The 27,353-nt window shown below is 31.1% G+C and overlaps 1 protein-coding gene across 6 annotated transcripts in view; it reads left to right on the plus strand.

Moving 5' to 3' along the window:
- Positions 1–21,177, plus strand: part of LOC139528558 (uncharacterized) — a 74,860-nt gene extending 53,683 nt beyond the window's left edge. Inside the window, exons 1-8 of one of the 6 annotated variants that reach the window (XR_011665625.1) lie at positions 12,431–12,582; positions 15,824–15,918; positions 17,260–17,580; positions 17,871–17,989; positions 18,227–18,407; positions 19,047–19,136; positions 19,931–20,662; positions 20,713–21,177. Coding sequence is in view for 4 of the 6 variants with exons in the window: in XM_071324590.1 (XP_071180691.1) it covers positions 15,840–15,918; positions 17,260–17,580; positions 17,871–17,989; positions 18,227–18,407; positions 19,047–19,136; positions 19,931–20,067 (927 nt within the window). In the remaining 2 variants the exon portion in view is untranslated. Of the gene's footprint in view, positions 1–12,430; positions 12,583–14,033; positions 14,262–15,078; positions 15,429–15,823; positions 15,919–17,259; positions 17,581–17,870; positions 17,990–18,226; positions 18,408–19,046; positions 19,137–19,930 lie in introns of those variants that run through there. The other 5 variants (XR_011665627.1, XM_071324590.1, XM_071324591.1 and 2 more) reach the window with 5 other exon arrangements.
- The last annotated feature ends 6,176 nt before the right edge of the window (positions 21,178–27,353 follow it).

The following is a 27,353-nucleotide window of genomic DNA, read 5'->3' on the forward strand; positions in this document are numbered from 1 at the left end:
CAAAATGAGACACTTATTCCAAAAAATACATTTTGTCTGGGTACAAACCATTGATTACAGTACAGCATTCAAAATTGATTAAAAAATATAGTCATTTATATAAGGCTGAGTAATAACTAAAATGAAACAATTCAACCGAATCATTATTAAGAATAAGAAAGATTTAGAGCTAAAATTAAATCTCATTTAAAAAAATACATTTTTTTTGCAGTCGTATCTTACAGTCTGGTGTTGACATGAATATAAATAATGTGGTCATTTTTATAAATTTCCTCTTCACAAAACTTTGAATTTTTCGAAAAACTTAGGATTTTCTAATCCCAAGCATAGATTACCTTAGCCATATTTGGCACAACCGTTTTGGAATTTTGAATACTCAATGCTCTTCAAATTTGTACTTGTTTGGCTTTATAAATATTTTGATCTGAGCGCCATTGATGACCCCGGTTTTCGTTGTTCGAATATAGTTCCCTTTAATTATAGTGTACTTTTTCTTTATTTTTTTTTATTTTTCTTTCCCATACATTTCTTAGCTTTTCTGGGGTGGAAATGAAAGAAGAGAGCTGAAATAAACTTTTGGATGTTTTATTTTAACTGATTAGGAAAGAGTGATTGGGCCAGGTGCAAAAAGGTAATATTTACACGTTTCGGAACATCTCTTGGCTTGCCTATAGGGGTATTGGCCAAATTTGAATGATGTAAACATGCAATGTTTCTGAAAATTGCATATATTTTTGGACTTGTACTGTACATTACACACACACAAAATTAGACAAAAAGAATAGGCAAAATTGTTTTAATACGATAAAACGTTATAAAGAAATGATAGAGGAATTAATTGTGGTCTCGGGCCTAATTATTGATGCATGCAATATATCGCCGGCAAACAAATACGACTTATAAATTTATCAATTATATGATATATTAAATGCATAAGTAATATTCCCCTTTATTATTATAATATTGTTGATATAAATAACTCGGTTGGGGTTTTGACATCAAAGAGGTAATCGAGATGTGTGAAAAAGTGCATCTGTATTTAAATCATTTTAAAAGAACATGTTTACAAGACAATGGGTGTATTATCTGTCGTTAAAATTAGCATTTAGATCAGATGATATACGTAAGTTTAAGTACACCATTTGATAAACCAAAAGATCCACCGGTCATTTACCTCTCTTTATCATCATTAAAATAAATTTACAACATTATTTCCTTTTTTAGTATTCAAATTTATCACATAATCTATTTGTTTCACACAATTACATATATTTTGGTCAATATTTGTGTTAACATAAAGCAAACTATTCAACTCTTACGTTATCATGATTTTAAAGTATGTATAATTGTATATTTGTATTTGCCAATGCAGTCCATTTTTAATGTACATCTGAATCACAAATTTTAGATAAAAAAGTATATAATAGATAATTTGACAACACACAAAATATATCATGAAACTTAGATTATATCTCCCACATCATGCATTCTTGTCATTAAGTTCATAACTTTAATGCAAACATTGTTTTTCAAATGTGTAAGAAATTTGAATGATGTAAACATGCAATGTTTCTGAAAATTGCATATATTTTTGGACTTGTACTGTACATTACACACACAAAAAATTATACAAAAAGAATAGGCAAATTGTTTTGAATACGATAAAACGTTATAAAGAAATGATAGAGGAATTCATTGTGGTCTCGGGACTAATTATTGATGCATGCAATATATCGCCGGCAAACAAATACGACTTGTAAATTTATAAATTATATGATATATTAAATGCATAAGTAATATTCCCCTTTATTATTATAATATTGTTGATATAAATAACTCGGTTGGGGTTTTGACATCAAAGAGGTAATCGAGATGTGTGAAAAAGTGCATCTGTATTTAAATTATTTTAAAAGAACATGTTTACAAGACAATGGGTGTATTATCTGTCGTTAAAATTAGCATTTAGATCAGATGATATACGCAAGTTTAAGTACACCATTTGATAAACAAAAAGATCCACCGGTCATTTACCTCTCTTTATCATCATTAAAATAAATTTACGACATTATTTCCTTTTTTAGTATTCAAATTTATCACATAATCTATTTGTTTCACACAATTACATGTATTTTGGTCAATATTTGTTTTAACATAAAGCAAACTATTCAACTCTTACGTTATCATGATTTTAAAGTATGTATAATTGTATATTTGTATTTGCCAATGCAGTCCCTTTTTAATGTACATCTGAATCACAAATTTTAGATAAAAAAGTACAAAAGATAATTTGACAACACACACAATATATCATGAAACTGAGATTATATCTCCCACATCATGCATTCTTGTCATTAAGTTCATAACTTTAATGCAAGCATTGTTTTTCAAATGTGTAAGTTTAAGCGTTTTTTATAAAAGTGTATCGATAAAAGCGATATTGACGCATTATATTTATGATTTATTAATTTTTTCTTTGTTGACGGACCTTTTGACTTAAAAAGGAAACATTAGTAGGCGAATCAACAGAACTATATGATATAACCGCCTTTCCCCAAATAACAGCCATAAAAAAAACATAATTATTTTCTTTTTAAAATTGAAATTTCATGCTGTTGGATTAACTATTTAATTTCACTTTTAGATATGGATGATGTCCTTTCCATGAACAATCCGAACTTTTCTGATTGGGCTCCTTTAATATATCCCATAGAACTATAAATTAAGGAAAAAACAGACACTGCTTCCTCTGTCTCAATTTTTGACTTATATCTCGAATTTGACATCTTAACAACATGTTATGTTGTTCTTTCATTAGTCTTTGTTCTTTTATTAACAGTACGTTTACTGTTACATTGTGCGATATCTTTTCAACGTTGCTCGGTACTTGTCCCGTCAATGTGTTTGTATTATATCTCATTTTTTGCTGGTGTTTTTTGTATATGCGACTTTTGTGGTTCTTATAATCTGACTCTGTACTTTTAAAAATCCAGTCAGTATGTTATTGTTTTATAATATGTCATTAAGATATATGTCTATTATGAATTAGAAAATACGTTGCACCACATACGTCAAAATTATTCAATCAGTGGAATGAACTATTTGTGGATTCTTATAAATTCCATAGAACTTTTGGACTATTTTAAATCTCGGTCTATTTCTGAAAATGATTCTTACATTCTTTTGATTTTTTAACCCTGTATGCTAACAGCATGAATAATGCCTATATGAAATTTTAAAATTGTTTGTATAAACATTGAACGACAAAAATATGTGACGTATAAAATTTTCTGACGTCAGACACGCGAATCATGGAATATGTGTGTAGATAGATGTTTTGTGTTTTGTTAAATTGTTCCTTTTAAAATTGTTACACGATGATGACTGCTGTACCCATATTTTTACTATTCTATTTATTATGTCTGTTTAGTTCACGCATCATTGTGAATATAACGGGTTGATGAGACTGTCAACAAAGTGAGAAATGTAGCGCTATAAAACCAGGTTTATAGCTCACTATGCGGTATGGGCTTTGCTCATTGTTGAAGGCCGTACGGTGACCTATAGTTGTTAATGTCTGTGTCATTTTGGTCTTTTGTGGATAGTTGTCTCATTGGCAATCATACCACATCTTCTTTTATTATAATAATCCACCATTTTCTACATTTGAAAATGCCTGTACCAAGTCTGGAATATGACAGTTCTTGTCCTTTCTTTTTTATGTGTTTTGTCCATTGATTTTGCCATGTGATTATAGACTCTCCAATACGATTTTCCTCTGAGTTCAGTATTTTTGTGATTTTACTTTTTTCATTTTACCCACAACAAGTTTAAAATAATGCAACCTATCCTCAGCGGCTTGTTTCAATCTCGACACATTTGGCCATGCACAATTTTATCTTAAGAATACTTTTCAGAAAGACGTTTCCATTTTTGTTTTAATGTGTTTGACTTTTTTTATACAACATGGACAGGTGAACTAGTTGTAAGTTTTTCTTGGCGATCGGTATTTCGTTCTTTTTTTTAACCTTTTTCCATGTACAATTTTCTTGTATTCAATCTATAAAGATAAATCGATTAAGAGAAAAAAATATGGGTTAAAAAATGTGTTTGTGTTTTGTTAAATTGTTCCTTTTAAAATTGTTACACAATGATGACTGCTGTACCCATATTTTGACTATTTTATTTAACGGAATTTGATGAGACTGTCAACAAAGTGAGACGTTTAGCGTTATAAAACCAGGTTTAATCCACCATTTTCTACATTTTAAAATGCCTGTACCAAGTCAGGAATATGGCAGTTCTTGTCCATTCTTTATATGTGTTTTGTCAACTGTATAGAACAACACGAATATCAAAGCCAACAAGCCGTGCTTTACTTTGGAGGTAGTTGCTCGTAATGTATTCACAGAGAACACCTGTTCGTAGCGTCAAAGAACAAAGCGTAGCACAATTCGTACATAATCATGTTTATCACTTGTATTTTGAAAAAATAAAATTTTAAAAGTTGTAATTTTACTACATCAACAAAATGTTGCATTGATATTTAACATAACAGATAACAAACAGACATTTTAATAAGTAAAACAGAGTATTGTAATTGTAAGCTACAATTAGTAAAAATACATTGTTAATTTTGTACAGAAAATGTTATTTCACAGGGAAATCTAAATATCTGAAGCTGCACTAAGAGACATAATTATCGAATATACACGTGTGCACGCAACGAAAAAAGAAAATAAACCCCAGAAACACGAGATTATGAAACAGAATAAATGATGTATTTTGAAAGTGTTCATGTGTGCAATTTTCATAACTTGTCTATTGTAATGTAATACTATAAGCTATATGCACGACATACATGGACAAAGTTATCTCAACAAAAACCATTTCAATTGTATATTTTTGACAATAAATCTATTTTACTAGATGATGTTATATACATTGTATAAACATTGCAGTGTTTTAATGCTATATATCTTCGTAAATATGAGGGTCAACTTTGCAACTGATTCAAGCGCCACATATGAGTTGTGTGAATACAAAACATGCGTCTGGAGTACTGATTTATAAGCTTTGTATCCGTAATGATTTTGTGTATAAACAGGGTCGTCTCTGCTGTTTCTGAACGTTTCGTCTGCGAGGGATCACCGTGTATATGTGACACATTGTACTAATAGGTTGCAGTCTTGAAATTGACTGCTCCATAGGCTTACATGCAAAACAGCTGATCTTTGAAAATAAAAAAATAAAAAATGCTACATAAAAAAAAAATTTCATGTTCATATCATGTATGTACTAATGTGAAATTGTGATTTAATCTAAAAAAAAAAAATGGGTCATGCCACGAAGAATAAAACGTTACGTAATCCTGAAGTCAAAACATTGCTTTTCTACTTTCTGTTTGCTGTTTTTACTAGGCCGCACCACTTCCAGTAAACATGATATCCTTCCACTTTCCTGGATTGGTATCCTCCATAAGATGCAAGATTTTTTTTAAAAGTTTATATATATGTTTCAATTCAGCATAAACCTATAATCAAACAGAAAAAAATGAGTTCAGAATTTTTTTTAGAAAAAATGCACTATTTTGTTTCCCTCCATGTTTTGACATGCACCGGAAACTGGAATTGTAATACAAGACTGGTACCAATATCAATGTTTTAAATGAATTAATACATTCCGTTTGATTTATTTCATAATAAGTTGTCCAAGTGTAACGAGCAAACGGTGGAAAAGAAGAAGGTCGAATTTTTAAAAAAATATTTTCACTGTTCGATCCTTAAAACATTATGTAAGATAAAGGTAGTTTCCCTTAAAATGAAATTCCAATGAATATTAATTGTCAAATTAAACACTTTTCGAAATTTTCAACTTTTTGTAGAATTCTTTATTGTATTTAACTAATCGATATATCTAGTACACAATACAAAGCTTTCCACCACAGTATATGATTTAATAAAGGAAACCTTGCAGGTTTATATATTATAAAAACCTTTTCGTATTCAAAGGTATATTATATAGCAAATATATAATGCATACACTAAAAGAAAGCAAAACATTGCAAAAAGACTTCATAATTTGGTGCGCTGGAAGTCTTTTTTCTTGATTCAATCTTTCTACGAATGGTGAAAAACTCACACTGCGTCGGATAGAAATCGACAATATACACATGCAGGTATACTATTTCTCAATAAAAAATGTAATTCATTTCAAGGAAAATACAAAATAAAAGATAAATTTGGTATGTTTTTTTAGGTTTTTAAGTTATATCAGGTTGAACATCGTTACTTGTATTTGTCTGTTGGTCTTTTATTAAGCAATGGAGTTGTCAGATTATTTTTGACTGATGAGTTGAAATGATTGTCTGATAACTTTGTCTCTCTTTTAAAGATTGATTGTAAAGACAATTTTAATATTAAGACAACTCTTGGATACGATTGTGTGCGAGTGCAGTTTAAAGGAAAGAAAATTTATACACGAGTGCCACATGTGGCGCAGAATCTGTTTACCCTTCCGGAGCATCTGAGATCACCCCTAGGTTTTTGGTGGGGTTCGTGTTGTTTATTCTTTAGTTTTCTATGTTGTGTCATGTGTGCAGTTGTTTGTTAGTCTTTTTCATTTTAAGCCATGGCGTTGTCAGTTTGTTTTAGATTTCTGAGTTTGACTGTCCCTTTCGTATCTTTCGTCCCTTTTTTATAAGTGATTCCCGATTAAAGTACCACAACACAAACAACCGTTATCAACTTCAGCATATCTTGACACTCTGAACACAATCCATGTATTTCATTTTAATATGCGTCATTATAAAAGCCAATTAAAGAACTAGTTAAAAGTCCAGACAGATCATTTGTAGAAAACGTACTTGTTGCCAAGATAAAGTACTATTTCACAGTTTGTTTGTGTATTTACATTAGCCAGTGTAAAATCTGGAGATCTTCCCATGTTCACGGGAGGCCTTTAAAGATAGTTACTTTTACACTTTATGTGGAGTGCATGGCCTTGAAAGAAGAATTTACTACTTCATTCATAGGAATTTCCGTAATGTATTTACGTCTAACCACACTTCACCATCGTCTTTTTAACATTTATATGATATATATCATATATTAAGCAAATATTTACACTACATCATAGAACAGCTACATGTGGATCTTTTCTGTAGAATTAAGAAAAAGTCCCTTGTTCGTAAAGTGCTTAGTTTCTTTCAACGCTAAACATACACTTATTAATGATTTTGAGAATAAGTATTTGATGAGTTGTTTATAGTTTTCCTTTTGTAGAAAATTGATATTGAAAGATAAACTCACGGAGTTTATTATACTGAAATGCAATCTGTGTTGATTCATGTCATTCCTAGTTCTTACATTTGCTCTTCTTCAATGCAAATTATATGTAATAAATAGTTCAAAAGAGGCAAAAAAAAAATGTAAGAAAACCTGCAATTTAATCAGCTTATGCTTTTAACTGTTGTGAAATTGTTAATTCTCCTTAGATCAAACTGCATATAGAATGCACATCTCCAACTAATTACAATGGTCATTTGCATCCACGAGAAAGCGCCTTGACATTGGTTTATAACAATATAAACAAAGTTGTTCCTTCGACTAGTTACGGATGACCATATTTTGATTGAACATTTTGAAATGTAAAGGACACAGATGATAAGTAATATGTTTCTCTTTACATTGCCAATTTCGGTATATCTTGACGCGGTTTATCATCAATGTTCTGCCGTGTCTTTGACAATATTATTGATGCAACTGAAGGAACAGAAGTTGTCTACTTTTGTATGAATTTATGTTCATCATACTAATTATTTTAAAGTGCATTGTCTTATCATCTATTTCATTTTGTCTATGGACATTATGTTATAAATCATGTTTTCGCATACATCATTTCGCTGCTATGCTAAGTAAAATAACCTTGAAAGCTTCATTTAATCAACTCTGGTAGGATAATGTTAACTGTTAAATAGTCCCCACAATAACGGTATTTTCATTAAGACACTATTTGTATATTTGTAAAAAATTAAATTGTAGCAAAAGAAGCTTATTTTCAAAATTTCGAAGGCATTTACAATACATCAACCAGGTACACATTATTCAGGTTGCACTGCATAGGGGTTCATAAGCTTCTTCTGATATAAATGCGCGTGTGGTTATTTGAATCCTAAAACAGGCATTACTAGAATGTAAGATACAATAAATGTCAGTCCAGACCATTTTCCAATGTCGGAACATATTAGGTCATTCTCCAAACACATGACTGTGTAAAATATATCATGCAATAATTTAAACACAAATAGACAATTTTGGTCACCTAATGCGTGATACTGATCGTAAAAAAAATAACAGTTAATAATTAAATGGTGCGCAAACAGATTCGCTTATTTTGCCTTCCCTATCTGGAACGCTAAAGATGGTCTTGTTACAAATTTAAGTTTTTTTTTATAATTTTTCTGATACGAATAATAATACTCTGTAATTTTTAACGTGTGTATACTTAGGCATGCTTGTACAACACCATATTGATTTAGATAAAAGGGCAGATATGGGCTGAGAGTAGGTTACATATGACAATTTCGTTTACAAAGGAAAATCCGACCAACCGATTGAAATATGAATAATTAAGTCAAATTGTTAACTAGTGTAACGATACGAAATGACACTTATTTTTCTTGTCTCACTTGGATAAGGAGGTTTCCATTTGTTAGTTTCAATTTGATTAAAAACCTTTTTTGCAATCATATGATTTTAAAATTTACCTATTTCACTTGATTCTTGAAAATCTTAAATATACAAACATTAAAAAATCCGAAAGTTGAACTGTGTGAACGATCGACCAAAGTCCGTTTTCAGAAACAAAGAGGCCATGAAATGTCTATCATCTCTTCATGATAAGTATGTTGTTGTTCCTGCGGACAAAGCTTCAAATAATATTGTCTTTGTATGTAAATAGTATTACTACAAATGTCTTGTAAAAGAATTGGGTATAAAGGAGCACTCAGGTAATCCAACATACGAAGACATATCATTTGACAAGGATGAGATTTTAGCAAATCATAAGTCCTTCATGGCTTCAATAAACATTACTGGGAACACCAAATCGGAGGAGTTACCTTGTTTATAAAATTCCGTACAAACAACGGTATATTGCTGGCTCGTCTTCATGTTCTACTAAAGAATTGTCCATAAGATTGACTAAAATTCTATCCGCAGTTAAAGAGGGTCTTCAGAAATACTGTGAAACTGTTTACTCGCGTAGTGGTATTAACCATATGTGGATTCTTAAAACCTCTAAAGAACTTCTAGACAATTTCAAATCTCGGTCTTTTTCTGAAGTAAGTTCTATCAAAACTTTTCATTTTTCCACCCTGTATACCACCATTCCCCATGTGAAATTGAAAAATCGCCTAAAAGAAATAATCCACAATGCCTTTCAACATAAAAATGGTAGCATACGCTATAAATGTATTACTTTGGAATTTCATAAGGCATATTTCGTTAATAGTGACAAACAAAAAGGTAAAACATGCTACACAAAAGAACAAGTGGTTAGTATGCTGGAGTTTCTTATCGACAACATATTTGTTGAGTTTGAAGGTAGACTTTTTCAACAAATTGTCGGCATTCCTATGGGAACGAACTGCGCGCCTCTCCTTGCTGACCTCTTCTTATTTTCATATGAATCGGAGTTCCTGCAGAAACTTGTCAAAAACAAGAAGATCAAAGAAGCCAGGTTATTTAATTTCACTTTCAGATATATTGATAATGTTCTTTCCATTAACAATCCGAACTTTTCTGATTGGGTTCCATTAATATATCCATCAGAACTAGAAATTAAAGAGACAACAGACACGGCTTCCTCCGCCTCATTTTTAGACTTATACCTCAAATTTGACATACACAGTCATCTTAGTACCAGAATCTATGACAAACGAGACAATTTTGATTTTGAAATTATCAATTCCCCCCACCTTAGTAGCAATATACCAACTTCACCTGCATATTGAATATACTTTTCCCAACTTATTCGGTATTCAAGAGCTTGCAGCTCCTACTCAGACTTTGTAAAACGTCACCAATGTCTGAGCAGAAATTTGATGAACCAGGGGTATGTCAAAGAACGTCTCGTCCTTCTTTTTCTAAAACAAAGTTCATCGGAAGGTACCCAGAACTTGTTGATAAATATTCCGTATCAACTTCACAAATAATACACGATGGTCTTGAAGTATAGATTTTGCGTACTGACGTTGTTTTTCATCTTAATAACGTGTTATATTATTCTTTTATTTGTCTTTATTAATATTACTTTTACTGTTAAGTCTGTTTTTTTAGATGTCCTTTTTGACGTAACTCTGTGCTTATGTATCCCATCATACTTTGAACGACAAAATTATTTTATGATGTGACTCTGTACCTATGTATCTTGTCATACTTTGAATGACAACATTATTTTATTTATTAATAGTACTTTTACTGTTAACCCACTTTGTTTGTGATATACATTTGACGTGACTCTGTACTTATGTATCCCGTCATACTTTGAACCACACTACTATTTTATTTATTATTACAGTATACTGTTTAGTCAGTTTTTGTTATATCTATTTTGCATGACTGTATTTATGCATCCCCTCATACTTTGAACGTCAAAATTATTTCATGTCTACCTGTGCGAATTTCAAACGCGCAATTTTATACCAGTACTCAAAACCCTCCTTCCTTGATGGATGAATGTTACATAGACAAATAGAATCGTATAATTTAATCGTATAATATAATCAAAATGAGGATGTTAATTTGATGTATGCCCTTTTTGTGCTTCTTCGTTACATTTGTTGTTTTATAGTGATTAAGATGATAGCACATTGTTGACTGCTGTACCCCTATTTTTGACATTTGTAACTACTAGTATTGTGTCTGTTTGTTTTGTTCACGCATCGGTGACAATATAATGGAATATGATACGACTGTCATACAAGTGAGAGGTTTAGCTAGCTATAAAACCAGGTTCAATCCACCATTTTCTACAATTGAAAATGCCTGTACCAAGTCAGGAATATGACAGTTCTTGTCCGTTTGTTTTTAATGCGTTTTGTTATTTGATTTTGCCATGTGATTATGGACTTTCCGAATTGACTTTCCTCTGAGTTCAGTATTTTTGTGATTTTATTTTTTTCTATCTCTGTTGTGTCGTAGTTCTTTTATATTTGATATGTTTCCCCCCGTTTTAGTTGGTAACCCGGATTTGTTTTTTCTCTATCGATTTATGAATTTTGAACAGCGGTATACTACTGTAACTGTTGCCTTTACCGTTTATGACCCGAACCCATTCCCTTGTGTATAGAGTTATATTCAAATATTTTAGAATAGTCGATATGCTAAGCTCATCATAATTACCAGGATTGAAAGATATTATTTCGTTGTCAATTTAAATTATCTTCTAAAAAACGACGGAAAATACACGTCTCGTTATTTGGTGGTGTATTGAAGTATTTAATGCAGTTGGCTTTACAACAGATAAAAGCATTATAGTTTGTTTACAATATTAGATAACTGCACTTACACTGGGTAAATATTACAAACATTACAAACAGTTTGTGTGAACATAAACAAATACTATAAAGGTGAAGCGGTGTGCCTTTATAGTTTAAAAAACATACTTATGATAAACAAAGTGCAGAGTAAAAGTGTAGATTTCAAAAAAATCAGAAAAGTCAACCAAGTCAATAATAGTTAATAATATTTGAAGATAATACTCTTAAGATGAAAAATCTGCAAGCAGAATAAGTACAAACGTATCACTGAGTGTAGTGTTTCACGACAGTAGGTCCTTCTTATAAGACTCATCAGTTAATGTCGTGAGCAATTCGTGTTTTCTGGATTAACCTACAGTTTACGGATTTATGAAATTTGAAGTTCGGTAAACTTATGAAGGCTATTTTTAGGAACGAGTGCGACTGTCAATGTATTTTCTTTTCTTAATTGCTTCATCGCAGCGGAAACGAATTGTATAAGGAGATACGGACGTGTAAGGTTCAAATCATAAGTTGCATGGAAATCTATATATAGATAATCTAAAATGAAGTACAAGACTGCATTAATAAATTTAGTAGCAAAAACATAAACACTATATATGGATTTAGTTCAAAATTCTCACAAAAAAAAAGTTGATCAAATTCAGTACATATTTTTTTAATTATGTTACTCGTTTCGGGATACTGTCTTTACAGTAATTATCAACTTTGTACATCTTATCTTGAGTAAAAATTCTTGTGTTTTATCCTGTTATATGCATGACTTTTAAATATCAAAATTAAATGCATTGATGCATGTTTAAAACTGACAATACTAATGTCATCCATATAAAAATATGTTATCTTCTGATAGTGAATGGATCGGTGTACTATAGTGCGTGAGACTTTAAATATTGAAGTTGTAAATTTCCAAATTAGTCATAGTTAAAATATAAGAAAAAACGTTTCATTCTTTGTAAACATACCTACATTTAACATCCTCATTGATAAGATTTGTGACTAGATTAAACGGAAGGTGCCACCACATCAGTATATTTGCTGTGGTAATGTATAACTTAGTATATAAAAGCACGATAAGCATAATCATTGTTACAAGTTAGACAAATCACCTACAAGATAAATATAGTCGTTAAAGGAAATCGACTGATAATAAATACATGTATCTTGTGCTCTATAGTATTAGTATTTCTGTTTTGCCTTTTTAATTATTATTGTTTGCGATGCTGCATTTGCCAGTACATTGTTGCAGTTCGATGATATAATCCAGTTAGCTGCATAAAGGAAGCACTGTCACCATGATACATCAGAGGTTATTGAAGAAGGTGTTTAACACGTACAATTAAACGAATAACAACATTTTTGCATAATAATATAATTTGTACAGACTTTAACCAGCACTCAATGTATGTAATTGATACTTGCAAGTGATAAATTTCCTTTCCAATTTTATATCCGAAATATGAGTATTGCGTGAAATGTCTTTCTGAAATTTATTTATCAAGATTTAAACAAAACAAAAAAAAAAGAAATAATTTGCCATTTCAAAACAGATGGAATACATAATCATAAACACAATACTGATTTTAGGAGCATACAATTGATAAAGTATTACTTTCATTTTTTTTATATTGTCAACACGACGATAACAATCACATTGCTAAAGCATCAACAAATAAGTTAATATAAGTGAGTGATCTTTTTTTTTTGTGTTCAGGAATGTTGAGAATAGCATCTTCTTACATATTTTAACGAACATATTACAATGTTGGTTATAATTTTATACTAGAACAATCTGCAACATTTAACATTTTATTTAAATATTTATCACTGTCTCATTTGTGACATTGTCACCTAGTTGTGGCGTGAGTATCAGTGTAATGTCATATTTAGTTAGAAATTATTGAATATCAAATAAGACATTAGTTAATACAACCACAATGTATTACTTTAAAGGCTATCGGTAGAAATTTAACGCTAGCATACCTATTTAAATTAGTTGATATAACTGTTAAATACGTGTATAATTCACGGTTATAGGTAGATTATTGATGTCTTTAATATCGTTTTTATTCACAGACAAGATAATGAATATTTGTTTTTGTGGTTTATATTCTATAAATTGGATCAAGGTAACAGTGCTATAACAAATAAAAAGGTGCGCTCATAATTGAGGTCAAATATGAATGAATGAATGAATGAATAAAATTGGTATTTTGAAAATTACATACGTATATGTTGGTTCTAGATATGGTATTTGATAAACTGATAAAGTGGCCATGTAAATATAACTATACATGTTTAATCAAATTATTGTTATGTTTTTGTCTATGAAGTGTCAAAATTTGCATATGATATTATTGACCCTGAATTGACAATGGTAATTTAACAGTTTATCAATTAGTGAAACAGATTCAATATTTCAATAATATCTTTAAAGAATTATTAAATTGCACTAGTTCGAACATGAATTATAGAATCTTATTGAACCTTTTTTTTTAAGTCGGCATAAAGATATGGTGAAGCCCCGTTAGTCATTGTATAAAAATAGACAAAAAATATAAAGTTTTATATTTACATGCATGTTGCATCCTCACTTAGTTAACTTGGCACGTTGAAGATATAAGGACACAAAACATATTACAAACTGTTCGTCGGAAATGATAATTAGCTTCATTTATTAAGATTGACTTATAAATTGTATACAGAACATATGATTACAGAGGTAAGCTTTAAACTAACGACAATAAAATGATCATAATGCAAACGTTAGTAGGTCTAATATATGAACATTTTGTTCATTAAATTTTATATATATTCCTCGAAAACATTGATGATATCCGTCTGGGTTTTTGTGGACATCTCAAAAAAATACGCGTGTTTACCTACCTATAAAAAGAAAAATAGTGGGTTCTTGTTATTTTTTTTTTTAATTCAAAATATAGTAAGGTATTGTCTGTTAATAATATATGGTGTCCGTGGTTACAGGAGCAATTAAACAGACAAAACACATTTATTTTGTAAGTGGAGGTTGGATACTGCACTGAATAGTACCAACCTTACTTGTCATTTTGGCAAACATTTAGGAATAATTTGTTCTCGATGCACTTCAACTTCGTACTTTTATGGATTTTGGATTCGAACTTAACTGATGAGTCTTTTGAAGATGACATGCTCGTCTGGCGCAAATACAAACTGTTTATCCTGGTATCTATAATGAGTTTATTTTTCCAAAGTGAGGATTGTCTTTCTTACAATCAAAAATTATACCAAATCGTCTGGCTTTTATTTTGTTTTTTTTATTTTTAAGACTTAGTTTGGGGCAGATCATTCTAGTTAACATGTCGTACTTTTAGGGATTCATACCTGTGCTGAAGCATATCAAATTCTTGTATATCTTGACAAACCGCAAGCGTAAACTACTAAATTTTTTAACCGTTGGCAATTTGTTTAAAAAGCGCTTATTGGAAATTGTGGTTTCATTATCATTTAAATGCTTGTGGAGGTTGATGTATGATTAAACCACTTGACTGCAAACATTTAAAAGAAACAAATGTTCAAAGGTATACATTTATAGCTCGGGTGCCCCTTTAAATTCACTAATCGTTGTTATAAAGTTAATGCATGAGCGAAGGATTGGGTTAAGACTATTGATTTAGGTTTACTGTCATATCAAGTTGTAAGACGGTGACAAGATATTGTTTTCTTTTGTTTGTTGTTTGATTTGTAACATAATCAATTGAATAAATGTATCAAATTGTGGGTGAACCCAAAATAAAAATAATAAATGAGATTGATATAGTGAAAAATTACAGGTTATCTAGATAAGTGTTGTTTTATTTTTTATTTTGTAGCGAAAGGACAATCAAAATCTATCAGATCAAAAATAAAGGTATACACAACAAACATTTCATTGTAATAATAACATTAGATAAATTAGTTCTTTTCATAAAAAGAAAGTGACAAGATAGTGTTTCTTCTTTTGTTTGTGGTTTGATTTTTGATGTGCACCTTTATAAATTGAATTAATGTAACAGATAAACGGGTGTGCCCCAAAATTTAAAAGAAAACATGAATGAGATTGCAATTATGAAAATCAAATAAAGGTCATCTTGATAAGTATTCTGCTTTTGTTTTAATACTTTTGATACAAAGATCGAATATCATTTGCACTATTGTTATAATATTTCAATACAAGAAAAAAAACAATACAAATCATTTTGATATAACAAGAATTGCTAAACATATCACTCAATTATCATTAACGAAATTTGTTTTTTCTTGTAGATTGTATAAAGTCATTATGAATAGAATGTTGGTTTATATTGCTTTCATTGTATTAGTTGTGGGTAAAGCATGCACAGCATCTAATTGTACGTCTGGTAAGAAAATTATATTATATTTTGCATACTTAAAATGATGACTTTATCAAAAGGTGCAGATTGGTTTTGTTTTAGTACGTTCCATCATCAAAATGAGCGTGACCTGTACCATGTGTAAGGGATACGAAACAAAACCACGTTTTTTATTCATATTGGTTTCAAAATGAAATATTTTTTAGATACATCCGTTTTAAGAATGGATTGATGGTGTAATTGTTTTATTTAACCTAGACGAAAATAAAAATGATTATAACCTGTAGAATGACTTAATTAATGAATGGCAATAATTTATTTTGAATTTATTAAACCATAAAATTAATGTTTGACTCTTCACATTTAATAATCCGCGAATTCACAATAAATTATTGCCATTCACTATAAATAAATTATTATCAAAAATAAGGCTCAAAGAACTTTTCAAATTATTTATATTAACAATAACAACGTACACGCATGTTGGCGTATGAATACACAACGTCAGAGTTGGCGTGTTACCATAATAATAATTTTAACCAGAAGACAGTAAATACACCAAATATATTTATTTACACAATGTAATAAGTAATTTCTGAATAGTTGTTGTATATAACATGATAGTGTATTGTAACTCCATCAATCATTGTGCCGTGATGTACATTCCGTTAACCTCCGTGACACAAACATAAGTTTAAGGTGGTACCTAACACTACAGGGAGGTCACTCTGTAAAATCACCTAAACGTCTTAATCACGTTGTATTGTTAAGGAAATATTAATCTTATCAATGATTAAAATTATCGTTTGTTTAACGACTATATATCAAATCATTTGTTTTCCAAGAAAGTAATTTGATTTTTGACTTTTTATATTTTTTTCAAAGGGTCAAAGTAAATCTTTTGTCAAAATTTTATGAAAATTAAACGAGTCAATTAATTATAGTAAAGGTATTAGGTACCACCTTAAATAATTTTAAATTTTGATTGATTTTCTATACCAATTCAGTGTAAATCAGTCGGACTCGTAAATCCAGGGATAACATTTCTTTTTTATTGCATTCAATATGAAATAGATGTATCTACAACTTTTCAAATTGATTGTACGGGGGAGTTTTTATTATCTAAATTGACCCTTTATTTCATATTGTATGTTATATCAATTCAATGCTTCATTCAAGTATAAAATGTATAATGGTATTCAACGTGTGATCTTCCCTCTTGCGTCTAAATTATTCAAAAGTGTTACATGTTAGAGAAAAGTTGTTGTCTGAATATAGTCAGTGTATTCATGTTATTAAATACATTTATATTCTTGTTTAGAATTTATGATAAAATTCTACTTTATCAAAAATGAAATATTTTTTCAGCCTCATGGAATTTAACAACCTTGCCAGTAAGCTTTGGAAAAGACATAATTTTACGGTGTTTCATAAATAGCACAAAGGTCGACATTGATTCAAACTTGAAAGTACGACAATGGACAGGAGGCCGAAACTACGACATGCTTTGTATGGATGGTGACTGCAAATATCCAAATAAATATGAAATGTTAACGCAAAATACCAGTAATGATTTTGAGTTGTTAATTCACAATATTAGCGAATCAGATTTAAACTACAACTACACGTGTACCTGTGGATTTAATGGTTGCACTAAGAATCTGTTTGTCAAACGAAATCATATTATGTGTAAGTTTTTAATGGTGTATATAATTTTCTGAGTTTAACAACATCATGTATTTCTTTCGAGTTAGTACTGTAAGTAAAGGGATTCTAATTTGCATGCATTTGTAAACGTCACACATATAAAACAATAGTTCGACTCAATACTATTGAGCTGTTAGAATGGACTCTAAATATACAAAACAACTATATAGGCCTTTGCCATTGTTGAAATAGTGATTATCCCATATATGTTTTTTTAAATATTGAATTTAGGAAATACAATGAATGTAAATTGTTGTACACATCCCTTTCAGCTTTACCATCTATTACACAACTAATAAAAGATAAAAAGTACATCAACAACGACAGCATGGGAATAGAAATTATGCTAGATAAGGTGAACCCTGTTCCGAGCTGCTCAGCATGGTTTCAGGTGAGTAGGAAAAACTATTTGATACTAATGTTTTTGTATTTCAATTGTATTCCAAAAACAGTTTTCATTCAGTGAAACAATATTTAAAAAACATTGCATTGCCTTATGCTAGCATACATCGTATTAAAATAATATTAATTTATATTTAAATGGTTCTGGTACCTGAGATTTACTGCTTGTACTTTAAAAGATTGTCATATACAATCTGACTATAAAGAGACTTCCTCCTTTTTTCAGGGTCGGTTTATCAATGATGCAACTATTTCTGTAATACAATGGTACACATATCATAATGATGTTAAAGTGATTTACAATTTTCCTGTTGACAGTGTCGGTTGTGAAGGGAGACTGCAGATACTTTGCAACCTTGTGTATCGTAATGTTTCCATTTTTGACGAACACATAGATATATGTCATGGTAAGACACATCTAATGTCTTTATATTTGTTAGAATGTATCTGTTCCTTCTTTTGTGTCTTGCATTCATAGTTGTTCATATTTTGTAATGATTAATTGCAAAACTTTGGCAAAAATAATATGCTTTGAAAACAGGACTTCATCATACAGTTTAAAATCCGTCATATAAAACAGATTGAAACTTTCTGATCATGCCAGTGAGGAGAGAGAGCATACTCAAAATTTGTGTTGATGTATCTTAATTTCACAAAACAAATTAAATCTGATCATTCAAGATTCTTCCTTTCTACCTCAAAGTGTACACAGGTAATAGTTTTCTAAAAAATAGTTGTGAGATGTTTTACTGATTTTTTACCAGAACCAGCTTTGAACTTTTAATGCAAAGAGTAAATGTTAACACAGTCAAAAACTCAGCATGTAAACGGGCACAAATAGTTATTGTGGTATTTCCTTCATGTGAATATAATGTGGAACTCGCGTTTTGCTAAAATTGTTTTGCAAATATTCGCATATAAAAGTTTAACTCCTGTTTTGTGTGTTCTATATTTCTTCCGTAAAGTCTTTCTCCAAAGGTCTTTGAACTTTGGAATTCAGAATATCTCCTTTTTATCTTTATTAATATTTTGTTTTAAATGTTTAGAAAAAGAAGAAGGCACGCTGGCAATGATTACCATATCCATCGGATGTGCTGTGGTTGTTATGATTTTAATTTGCATAATCTTGGCCAAAAGTAAGTTTTTAATACGGTTGATGTCAGTTCAAATCTTACATTACGATTTAAAATATAGCAACTGTCTAGTCAGTGCATATTTGCATGAAAGAGCATAAAGCCGAGATGTACAGGTACCCATCCAATTCCACTATGTTTCTGCTATGTGTATTTGCATTAGTACCCACTAGATGAGTTGAACTTCGTTCAACTGATTTAAAAGTTCGTCTTATGTTGTACTAATATCACCGCTGTCTCAGTTTAGGAGGGGGTGAGATCCGCTGACATCCTGGAGCCTTCTAGTGCTGACTATGCATAATGGGCTTTGCTTACTGCTGAATGCGGTACAGGGACCTGTAATAGTTGTTATATATGCAATTACAGCAAATGTTCCTTTTTATAAGTCCTAAGTCATGTAAGTGTTGCGTGGTACTTGCTTTCAATGCATTTACTATTCATTGTCTCGAATAATCAATACTGAGCTCTCTGTCTAAAGCGAAACAACAGCAGAATGTCACAGAATGAAATGATTAAAATATGTCAACGAATAGTCTTAATCATTACCTTTTTTATTCTGACATCGGCGATATACGAATATCTCTAAAAACGATTAAAATATGAACTGTAAATGCAATTACTGAATTTATCGTGCTGGTAATTGTATTAAAGGTGTGAAAAAAACAATTACATTTATATTAAATGGTTTTTCCTTTTAAAATTTACGTGAAACACTAGAATATTTGCAATTGTTACAGTTATATAAAAACAAGTGCTTAAACAATTTGAATTCATTTGTTCCCCTTTCTTTATGATAGGACGCGAGGTTCTGTTTATTAGACGATGTTGGACCAATGGAAAGACGAAACAAAGTGCAAATATCAATCAAGATCCCCTATTAAATGGAGACACAAAGAAACAAGAAAAGGAAAGATTACCAATATTAAATGTGTAGTTAATACTTTATTGTTATCGGGACCATTTTGCCGTACATTTTTGATGTCACAATGCTTGTATTAGTACATCACAGTCACAATTAATTCCTCAATGTAGTCATCAACGATGGGTGCAATAATACAAAAGAACAGGCGATTTGTTTATTAATTGAAACAACTTTTTACCATATCAACACTGTACAAATGTATTGCTATGTAAAATGTCTGCTATTAATTAAATCTAATATGATATTCATTATTGTCGCGGAAAATTGTTCATCATTGCATGATTGCATTCCTCATTGCATCCAGCACTGCATGCAGACGTGGCGTTAACTTTTGTGTTTTGTGTTCAAGGTAGTAAAGAATGACCTAATTTTAAAACCAATATAAAAAGAAGATGTGGTATGATTGCCAATGAGACAACTGTCCACAAGAAACCAAAATGACACAGACATAAACAACTATAAGGTCACCGTACGGCCTTCAACAATAAACAAAGCCCATACCACATAGTCAGCTATAAAAGACCCCGATAAGACAATGTAAAACAATTAACGAGAAAACTCAAATCCTTCATAGCCTTTATTTTATAAGACAATAGAAGCACAGCTAGTTAATGTAAAAGTAACAGCATTTATTTGCATAATAGAACACATTACAAGTTTTTTTTACAAAATACCAGTTCATACTTTCGAAAAAGTTCAAATTTTTACTTTTGTTTATAATATATTCACTGACACACTATGCATTTTTGACATACCATTTCATTGAATGATATCATTTTTTAATATTTCATATTCAGTATGCCAAGTATTATTTCATATTTCACGTGCAGCTAAACGTTTTATAAATGTTATAAAAATGAGTGTGAATATAAAGTAAGCTTTTAGGTTGATCATGTTGTAAATCATGTGTTAGTATTATTTATTGTATATGTGTATTTCAAAGTGTTATTGTCCTATTGAACGCAATCAACAAACACGAAATCTGTGAGCCATTGCCTAGGCGTCATTAGCATTATGTAGGGCACGTCGGTTTGATAAGACGAACATATAGTTTTGAATGTGTATGATTGTGTTATTGCTCAATATGTTTGTTAATCTGTTTTAAATGAATACTTAACAATACACCAGGCTAGTGTTTAATTTGCTTTAATCTAAATTATTAATACTGAGTGACCATTTAATCTTTAGAAAAATACAAGTCCAGATATTTTGTTGTTTGTACCAGATATTTTATCCGTGTCTAATGAAGTTAAATTTACCGAATAATTTTCAATTTTATCAATTTCGCACGCAAAAAAAATGATGTGGTATGATTGCCAATGAGACAACTCTCCACAAGATACCAAATGACACAGAAATTACCAACTATAGGTTGCCATACGGCCTTCAAAAATGAGCAAAGCCCATACAGCATAGTCGGCTTACATGCTTTTCTGCATTCCAAACATTTGAAAATCAGGGATGAATACATGCGTAGGAACTTAAGATGAAATATGACATGATGGAACTTATAAAATAGAGTTTTTTTATCCCGATTGTGACCTATTGAATTGGAATTTTACAGGTTTTGTACTAACATAAGCATAACGAAAGTTGCAAAGGTGGAACAGGATCTGCCATTTCTTTCCGGGGCACCTTAGATCACCCAAAGTTTTTGGTCGGGGTTCGTGCTACGTAGTCTTTACTTTTCTACATTGGCTAGAGGCATAGGGGGAGGGTTGAGATCTTATAGACATGTTAAACCCCGCCGCAATTTTGCGCCTGTCCCAAGTCAGGAGCCTCTGGTCTTTGTTAGTCTTGTATGATTTACAATTTTAGTTTCTTGTGCATAATTCTGAGTTGAGTATGACGTCCATTATCACTGTACTAGTATACATTCTTTTTAAGGGGCCAGCTGAAGGACGCCTCCAGGTGCGGGAGTTTCCCTTTATATTGAAGACCCATTGGTGGCCTTTTGTTGTTGTATACTCTATGGTCGAGTTGTTGTCGCTTTGACACATTCCCCATTTCCTTTCTCATTTTTTTTTAGTTTTCAATTAAGTGTGTTGTGTACTGTTGTGTGTATGTTGGTCTTTTTTTTCTGTTTTAACAATAGTGTTGTCCGTTTATTCATGACCTATGACTTTGAATTTCTTTTTTCTTTCCTCAATTTTGTACTGGTTTTGGCTTTCGAACTTTTTTCATCAGAGCGTCACTGGTTAGTCTTGTTTGGACGAAGCGCAAGTCTGGCGTAATAATTTTTAAACCTGGTACCTTCTGTTATCTATTATTTGTGTGTTTCTCTGTCCTATGTGTTTTCCCATTTATTAACTGTAGTCCTGTCATGTAATGTTTAAATATTCTATTTAACATTGCCATAAAAGCGGGAGGTTTGGCATAAACAAAACCAGGTTCAACTCACCATTTTATTCTTAAAATATCAGGAAAATGGCCATTGTTGTAGTATAGTTCGTTTCTGTGTGTGTTACATTTTAATGTTGTGTTTCTATTGTGTCACATAACTTCTTTTATATTTGATGTGTTCCCTCAGTTTTAGTTTTTAACCCGGATTTTTTCTCAGTCGATTTATGAATATTCAAACACCGGTATATACTACTGTTGCCTTTATTTATGTTCCAATTGCCTACATCATATTCCTGTTCTATTTCCCCGAGTGTGACCTCATAGAATGATATTAATCTCCTAATTTGTACTTGTATAAGCATAAAGATGGATGTAGTGTAATGTTCGAACTGTTTAGAATACTGAATATGACTATTGTAACGAGAACTGTTAGCTTCAATAGTGTTTAATAGAAACATACCTCGTAACTCAATTAATATGTTGCAAACACACCAATTGTAATAGCATCTATATATGGAAGTGCGCTTCTAAAACGAACAACAATCTGCAACCTTAGTGTATGAAATCGTCACTACATGTAGTCGCCGTCACGTAAAACTGGCACCATGTTTTTTGTCAAAACAATTTTAAATATCAGCCGCGTTTACTCAAGATGATGTTTTTCATTTAGCGGAAGTAAATTGCTGTCCAAATATCCACTACTGTCCTACCTTTTATTGTGTTTGCACTGTATAATCCTGACCTTCACTTTTTGTAAGATTATTTACATTGTATAACCGCCATCTTGGTTTCTATGGGGTCCCTTATTCCATAACATTTGTTACTCTCCGGTAATATCCTTGTCATTGATGATACAATTTCCCTCGCTGTTTATGTAAAGATGACGAAAAGTTCCGAGAGACACTAGAACAATGGAGAGCACGTGGAACTCCACGGCAACACTTCCGGTAATAACAATGTCGGATTCCACCATACAAAATAATCTATGATTATGTGAAGGTCAGAATTATACAGTGCAAACACAATAAAAGGTAGATGATTTTTGGAATGATATTTGATTCCGCTTATTGAAAAACATGATCTTTTGTAAACGCGGTCGATATTTAAGAAAATTTTTGACAAAAACATGGTGCCAATTTTAAGTGACGGCGACTATGGGTGGTACGGTCAACATCAGGATGTATTTGTTCAATAATTCACAACAGACAGGTTTTCATTGTCTTAGATCCGAAGACACAAGAATGGTTGTGTGATTCTACAATTCATTCATTGTATGCTTTTCGATATTATGTATTTTTGACTGAATCTGGTTACAGCTAATTTAAGCTTTATTGATTGCCACTTTGATTTCAACTATTATATAACTTTTTCAACGATAAGTCTTCGTGTGTAGTAACAGTGATTTTTTTTTCTTTTAAAAAATATATGCTTTAGAACACATGCTTTCTGGATTTGCTATACTTTATCTGTATATTTCACAAAACAGAACTGTCAGACGACAGGCCGACTGTCGTCGTCGAAATAAAAAGATGTTTTATCCACAACTACACTAATGGAACTATAACATGCTATACTTTATCTGTATATTTCACAAAACAGAACTGTCAGACGACAGGCCGACTGTCGTCGTCGAAATAAAAAGATGTTTTATCCACAACTACACTAATGGAACTATAACATTTTATTATCATACCTGATATATTTTCTAGATTAATATGAAAATAGGTTTTTGCAAAAACAATGCAGTTCCTGAGATCAGATTTCAAACGCATGTCGTTCTGGGAATGTGACTTTTAACCATTAAACGGTTAGAAAGATAAACAATTGTCCAACAAATATTTATAGAATACTTGTATATAATTTAATTTTGGATGTAACGCGTCTTTTTATTGGTTGACGTTATTTTGTTATCAGCCCATATATATAATTTAGCGATGTGACCGTGACGTCATCAACGTTTCTTCATGGTTTTCTACGGTTTAAAATTGAATTGAAAAGTAAATTATAAGAAATGACTGTAATATTTTTGTCTGTCTATTCGAAATAACATAAAAATGTGTTGAACACTGTCAAATAACCCGCTACGCGCGTCATTAAGTGTGCACCAAATTTTTTTATGTTATTTCTTCATAGACAGAAAAAATATTACAGTCATTCCTTAAATGATTTATTCAAAAAGATTAAAACATATTTTTTCACATATCGGGTAGGTTATATATGTAATTTTATGTTATTATTAGAACAGGTGCACCTGCAAAGTGTAACAATTCAAGACGATACATGTCATATGATACAAAATCCACAAAAACCCATAGATAATTGTTGTTGACGTCAGTAAAGGTCTAAATGTAGTTTAAAGTCATGTTCAAAAATTGAAACTTGAGGTTAATTCCCACTTCCTATCGTTTATTTTCGTAATATTAACTAATGTGCACGGATAACAGATCTACGAAAAACATCAAAATACATTGAAATGTTACTCACTGGTGTTTAAGGTAGTTGAGAGGTATGAATTAGAAATGATAGAATTTTCTTATACATAGTCAAAATTGAGATTTTACTATGTGTTTTAAAGAAAAACATTATAAAAGGTATGGGTTACCGCTCATTTTTTAAAGTACGAGTCGTTCAATGTTGCCAAAATTTGCTAAGATTGTTCATGAAAAAACGCATTTTTGTGCATAAAAAGAAATATGTGAGACAGAATTTTGAATTAAAATATGAAAAAATAGGTTTTATAATATATATTTTAAGAAAATAAAAAGAAAAATTGGTTTCACCAAACTTGTTTTCTTGCTGCAAAAAAAAAAGATTATTTCCCTATATGTCCAGCATAAAATTTGTACTCCCCTGAATAGGCTTATTTTAAAAAAATAATTCTAGACGCAAACATATTTGGTATTTTCGAGAAACTAAACTAGATGAAACGCCTGTCTTGCAATTGTTTATGTCAAATTGAAAAACCTAATATATATATATTGAGTTTTGTAGTCTTAAGAATACGAATACAGCAGGGTTAACTTTGATCACAACATGTACCCGTTAAAAAAGTTTTCTGCAATCCTTTCTTACAAAATTGAGCATCTGCAAAAAATTCTGCATTCTGACTATATACAAACTTGTCATTTGCAACTTTGTTTTCTCAAAAATTAAAGACTGAAGGAGGTCACATCGCAAAATATGAGACTATCTATGTATGCATGCAATTTATCGTCGGCCAAAAGTTCATGACTCATACATGTATATATATAAAACTCAGTCGTCAAAAGGAATATATTTTAATAAATATATGACTAATATGTTTCCCCTTATAATTTACATATCTATATTTATAAATCGGTCAGGCATTATGCACTAATGTACATCATCGAGACATATTGTGTTAAACAGTTCATTCGTATATAACCTGGTTTAATTAATATGTTCACAAAATATCTGTTGTGTAATCAGTCGTTTAAATTACCAGGTGCAGGTGATCTGAGTCGATACTTTCAAACTTAAAAGTCCTCATTTTGTGTGTCACTTCTCTTGCTTCCACAAATAATTAATCATCATGCCTCTGTGTTTTATACAATGCACATTACACAGTGGTATTTTTCATCCATTCTTATAATTATTCTGTTTAGGTTATTTCGGGAGAAAAGGAAAATAATGGCGTCCGGATATTGTTTCCGTCATCAGACCGACTTTTAAGTCATAGACAAGACTTCCGGTCGTAAACTTCAGAGTTCTTAAGTTGTTCTGTTTTACCACTGTCCCAGGTTAGGGGAGGGTTAGGATCCCGCTAACATGTTTAACCCGGCCACATTATGTATGTATGTGCCTGTCCCAAGTCAGGAGCCTATAATTCAGTGGTTGTCGTTTGTTTATGTGTCACATATTTGTTTTTCGTCCATTTTGTTATTCGTGTGTTTCTCTGTTCTATATGTTCTCCCATTTATTTGTATTGTTGTCCTGTCATGTAATGTTGTCATTTAATGTTATATTTAACATTGCCATGAAAACGGGGGGTTTGGCATGCCACGAAACCAGGTTCAACCAAATTTGTTTTCTTAAAATGTTCTGTACTAAGTCAGGAAAATGGCCATTGGCATATTATAGTTTGTTTCTGTGTGTGTTACATTTTAATATTGTGTTTCTGTTCTCCTCTTATATTTGATGTGTTTCCCTCAGTTTTAGTTTGCGATTCGTTTTTTTAACGATTTATGGGTTTTGAACAGCGGTATTCTACTCTTGTCTTTATTTTTTTTTATATAAATCAGGCCAATAGTCTTTTAGTTTGAATTGTTTTAAATTGTTATTTCGGGGCCTTTTGTAGATGACTATGCGGTATGGGATTTGCTCATTGTTGAACGCCGTATGGTGACCTATAGTTGTTTATTTCTGTGTCATGTTGATCTGTTGTAGAGAGTTGTTTCATTGGCAATCATACCACATCTTCGTCTTATAATTAATATAAGTTATCTGGGACAGGACAATTAATTTCGCGTTTATTTGCATGTATACTATGATTGTACTACTAAATTATATAGTGACTCTCTATATAATATAGCGCGATCGGCTTAGAGAAGAAACAAGAATTGATAGTTTATAGCAAATACACTTTATTCATAATATAAGTATGTTCATAGTATACATAAACGCGACAATAATTGAATTTAACAGAAGACAAAAAAATAACGGGACTTTGGACAAAAGAGAGAGGGCTTAAAGTACCTATGACTTTTGATACCTGTTCTGAAATTCTCTAGACCATGCTAATTTTTTTTACAAAATTTCACTCTACAACAGCTTTAAGCTGATGTCACACATTCACGATTTTTACTGCCGCGTCCTTGACAGGACCATTCCCCGATTAAAATTTGTCAAAAACTGATCAAGATCCTGTGAATCGTGGATGGAAATTCAAAATTTTATTAAAATTTGTAAAACAAATAATTTAATCACGACAACAA

Source organism: Mytilus edulis, chromosome 6 (assembly GCF_963676685.1).
Source record: "Mytilus edulis chromosome 6, xbMytEdul2.2, whole genome shotgun sequence".
In the NCBI taxonomy this organism is placed as follows: Eukaryota; Metazoa; Mollusca; class Bivalvia; order Mytilida; family Mytilidae; genus Mytilus; species Mytilus edulis.